A 4,698-nucleotide genomic window follows, 5' to 3' on the forward strand; every position below is an offset into this window, starting at 1 on the left:
TTCATTCTTTACTACTTAACCAGTAAAGATTGGTAGCACTGCTAGTGCAGACTGATTTGAGGGTTGCTTTGAAAGAAACCTTTCAGGTACTGCAAGGGAAGACCCGTGATAAACACAAGCTTTTGTTGGTTGGGAAGTCTCTCCTTCACCCCTAAACCCCTTTGGAACCAGAAAAATAATCAGTGAGTAATTCACTCTGGGAACAAATATTTGCCGACAGCCCCCTGCAAAACCTAATTCCTGCACCCAGGAAAACATCCAATTCTGTAGGGAATGACTGTTTCCCCTGTGCAATTTAAAAGGGTGTTTCTTTTTTCAAACAGATGTAGGACAGGATGGAGATAAATATTGTAGAAGGACGGTGATGTTTGCTGGTGTCAGTCCATTGACTTGAAAATCCCAAACAGGTAGCTTGGAAGTGTGGCAGAAGCCATAAAGGAGATTATTGTACAGAAATCCTGTTTAGAAATTACTGCTTGCTCCTGCTTTCTGGCAGTGTGTGCTTTTTAAGGTGGGTCTCAGCCAGAGCTGTAGTTAAGCCCTGAACGTCTCTGTAGTGTAGTTTTTGGTACAGATTTAATGCTATCCCAGAGGGTGCCTGTTCTGCTGTGTTGTTTCTGATGACACTCCATGATAGCAGAAATGTCTTGACTGCAAGATTTCTGGCCTTTTTGATTAACCTCTGACAAAAAAGCTCAAGAAACCTTTGAAATCCTCCTCCTCAACTTTGACAGCTGCCTTCTAAATCTACTGTGTTGCTGCAAATTGTCCCAAACTGTTTGAACTGTGTGTTCTCCTCTCACCTACCCCCAGACACTAGTTTTTCTAATTGTTCTGTGATTGACATTTAGAATGTGATGCACAAATTTATGAGGTATCTTCACTAGCAAGAAGTGAGAGATTTAGCCAAGGGGGTAATAGGGCAAGTATCATCAGCTATCAAAGTCTGTGATGAACTTAGAATCATAGGACTGAAAAACAAAACCTGGCTTAGAGTTGCCATAAACAGGGAAACCATAGAACATGGAGAAAGAGTTGGGTAAAACTGAAGATTTAGAGGAAAACTGTGATGTGAAGGTTCTGATTTAAATAGTTTTAATACTACTATGACTCATTTAACTCTCTGTGAATGACTTTGAGCTGCTGTTTGATAGAAGTTGAATATATAAATTGTAGTAAACATCCTGGAGAAATCATCTCCAGATAAAATACAAAATACTTCCAAAACAATTCTGTTATTTTGAAAGAATGACCCTGCAGGCATTAAACTTAGCCTGATGTTTCATTTATAGCTCATCCGTAGTTTCTTTTTGATTCTTGTATTATTTCCTTCTGGAAGAAATTTTAGACTTGAAATTAAGTGTTGAAGATTACAAGTCAACCTCAAGGTCCATGTACCATATGGAAGGATTTACAGAGAAGCAAACTAAGAAATGGTACTTTTTTTTTTTCCTGTTAACTGATCAGGAAGAAAATAGTTGGCTTTAGAGTTGAAACAAAGACTTTGCTGTAGATCTCGTGCTTGCCAGAAGTCTGAAGTGCAGATGGAAAAGTGGATACTGAAGTTTTCCTGCCCCAATGTTCTGAAGATTCAGCATGCGAGATGTATTGCTCTATTAGATAATGTCTAATAGTGTTACAGTACCTGATTTAAAGATCTTGGCGATGTCTGTAAGGGGAAATACATAATATAGATGAGAAATACATTCATTTTAATGCTTTTTATACTTTCTGAAGATAAACTGAAATGTAGCATTTTTCTTTATAGATTGTGCATAAATTGGTATACATAATCCACTTCTACAAATAATTCATCTTTAAAAGTTTTGTATGGCCACTACCTAAGATTCTTGACATAGTTGTGTTCAAATTCTAGCTCTTGGTCAAGCCCTCATGTTATGTCAGTAAAAAACAGGTTTCAGTGAAATTTTAGTCCTTGTTTTACATTAATTTGAATGTATGCAGTGATTGGAGGATAAGAGTGATTTCAGGATCAAGAAAAATATTGGACACCCGAGAATCAATTGCTACAAAACCCAACCCTATTCTTACCCTATGTTGGGTGAACTAAAATTTATATCCCTGAAAGACTATTAGCCTCAATAAAGTACTTGAGAGGAAAACTGTTTCCTACCAAGAAAATTTCCAGTAGCAGAACTAAAAAAATAACAGACATGCACGCACATACACACATACAATCCCAAGTCAGTTTGAAAAGCCAAGATTTGACTGACTCTGTTGACCAAAGTAGCTCCAGAAGAAGTTGTTCAGTCTTAACTGAGCTGGGTCATGACGTGTACTATAAGGACTGGAGCAAGTGATTAACAACAGATTGGTTAGGAATCTTCTAAATCATCTCTGCTGCTGGAAAAAAAAAAGTTTATGGAACTTTATTCTCAGTGCTTTGGGTTCTCAGTCTCCTCCTCTGCTAATCGGTATCAGATTTTGCCTCAGTTCCTCTTAAATGAAAATATCACTGTCATCTTGCCATCTAGCTTAGAAGCTATTCTTAGTAAGTTGTTGATGCAGGACTGTACTGAGAAATAGTTATAGTATGTAGAACTACAGGATACCATTGTCATGTTATTTGAGACTGTTAATGAAGAAAGATAAAAATAAATGAAATGGCCAGTAATGGGGTGGGTGAATTGTTTCTTTTGTCAGCATCACTCCAAGGTTAGATGTGTCAACAAAATGATGACAATTTTCTGGCATATTGAAAAAAAAAAACGGTAGCACTGATGCCTATAGTCAGTGGTTGTAAAAATTTGATGAAGTAATAGGAGGTACGACGCATCAGTGTTCTTTCAGATTTAAGCAAGAAGGACAATTGATGAAACTGCTTCCATAAGACTAAGAGATAAAAGCCTCATTAATTTGATAAATTGGAGGAGTCAAGCACATTATATTAGATCAAGTCACTTTTTTTGAGGTGTTTCAGTAACTAAGCACCTGTTAATTCTTATGACAGAAGTTGATGGATTAACCATCTACTGCAGGTAAAATCTGGTGGTACAAATCGTATCTCAGAACTCAATCTGTTGCCAGTATACTGGCATTGGTTCTTATTCTATACTAGAAAAGTATCGCATTACAGTGACTGAACAGCACTATAGCTCACCTTTTGCCTCCTGCAAACAATTGTTGAAATCGCCTTAGTCGTTTTTTAAATGCTTCTGAGGTAAAGGCGGCAGTGGGAAGTACCCATTGTAATCTTTTCATGTGGAGAAATTTGTCCTATTGCAATCTTCTGGAGAGATTTACTGGTTAATCTCTATTCCAAGTTTGGACTCATATCATCCAGAAGCTCTTTCAGAAAAATATAAAAAGCATAAAATTACATAGAAATGTTCTTATCCTAACCACAATGTTTCTAACTTCATTAGATGCTCAGAAATTGTTAGCTTCATGTAGCTTGTTAGCAGCATCTGTAAATATCTCAAAATAGAAGATTTTATAAATTGTTCACCGTTAGCTTTGACCTGTTAAGGTCCAACCTCAGCAGTCAGGCATGGAATAGTCTTTGATCACATACTGACTGCTGGCTTGCTAACTTGAGTTTGGTGAACTCAGTCCTGTTCCCACTGAGCAAATATTCATATGACTTAGCACTGCTTAGTATGTTTTTGAGTGTCTGGTGTACTGGTAAGGTGTAGGAGACCTGGGCTTTAGAGGTGTTTTCGCCAGACAGCTATGACTTGGGTAGCAATGCTGTAGTTCGCCATCAGAGAGCTTTCATTATTCCGCTTGGGAGGTATTCCCTGGCATAGTTTGAAGTGTTATTGTCCATAGTCTTAGATTTCTATGGCTAAATAGAAGACATACATTTGGCCATAAAATATCTTAGATGCATGAAGACCCAACAATAAATTGGCATAAATTTGTGTTAATATCACCCTACTTGGATTTTCTTTAAAGCCACTGAATTTTGCTTAAATGTTATTTTTAAGGAGTGGCCATATACAAGTCCATCTTATGGATGCCTTTTTCAGTACCTTTTTATAATTAGTTCTAGTGTTTATTTTTCTTTTCCTTTTGTTCCAACAGAATAACAGGCTTAGGAAACATGCCTTTGAGTTGAAAATGAATGACCTCACATACTTTGTGCTGGCAGCTGAAAATGAGCAGGATATGGATGACTGGATTTTCACTCTCAACAAAATCCTGCAAATAAATCCGGAGGGAACCATTCAGGAGAGGAAAAGTGCAGATCTCACTGATCTGAAACTTGGTAAGAGTGAATAGACTTTTGCATCAGTTTTTTTTAATCAAATGCAAAAAATTGAACCTTCAGATATCACTACTGAATCATTTTAGCTGCCTGAGTCTGTAATGGATTCTGCACCTATTGATTTCTGGCGAAGCAGCACCACTCTTTTGGCAGTCCCTGAACAATGTCAGCTAACTCTCCACAGATCATTTTCAAAAGGCTGTGGGGGAGGTAAAGCTGCTCCCCACAAAGTCAGCAGGAGCAACGTGGCTCTGCTTTACATATGCAGCTCTTTTTCAAATATAGTTCCCTCTGTCAATGATCTTGCTAGTACTTTGTGTTTTACTGTCTTGAGAGTCTGAAGGTTTTGAAGAGTTTTGTGCTGGGGAGAGACTAGATCAGTTCTTTTTCCAGCATTTTGTTTTCTTTAAAAATTTGGAGCTAATAATTAAAAAAAATCCCAGCTGTGGTATATTGCTCTTTCCTTG

The 4,698-nt window shown here is 37.4% G+C and overlaps 1 protein-coding gene across 1 annotated transcript in view; it reads left to right on the top strand.

The window, feature by feature from the left end:
• DOCK10 (dedicator of cytokinesis 10) overlaps positions 1-4,698 on the top strand; it is a 114,339-nt gene that overhangs the window by 36,959 nt on the left and 72,682 nt on the right. Inside the window, exon 8 of the mRNA XM_009695718.1 lies at positions 4,048-4,231. Within this exon, the coding sequence (XP_009694020.1) occupies positions 4,048-4,231 (184 nt within the window). The remainder of the gene's footprint in view (positions 1-4,047; positions 4,232-4,698) is intronic.

This window comes from Cariama cristata, unplaced genomic scaffold, assembly GCF_000690535.1.
Source record: "Cariama cristata isolate BGI_N322 unplaced genomic scaffold, ASM69053v1 scaffold20472, whole genome shotgun sequence".
In the NCBI taxonomy this organism is placed as follows: domain Eukaryota; kingdom Metazoa; phylum Chordata; class Aves; order Cariamiformes; family Cariamidae; genus Cariama; species Cariama cristata.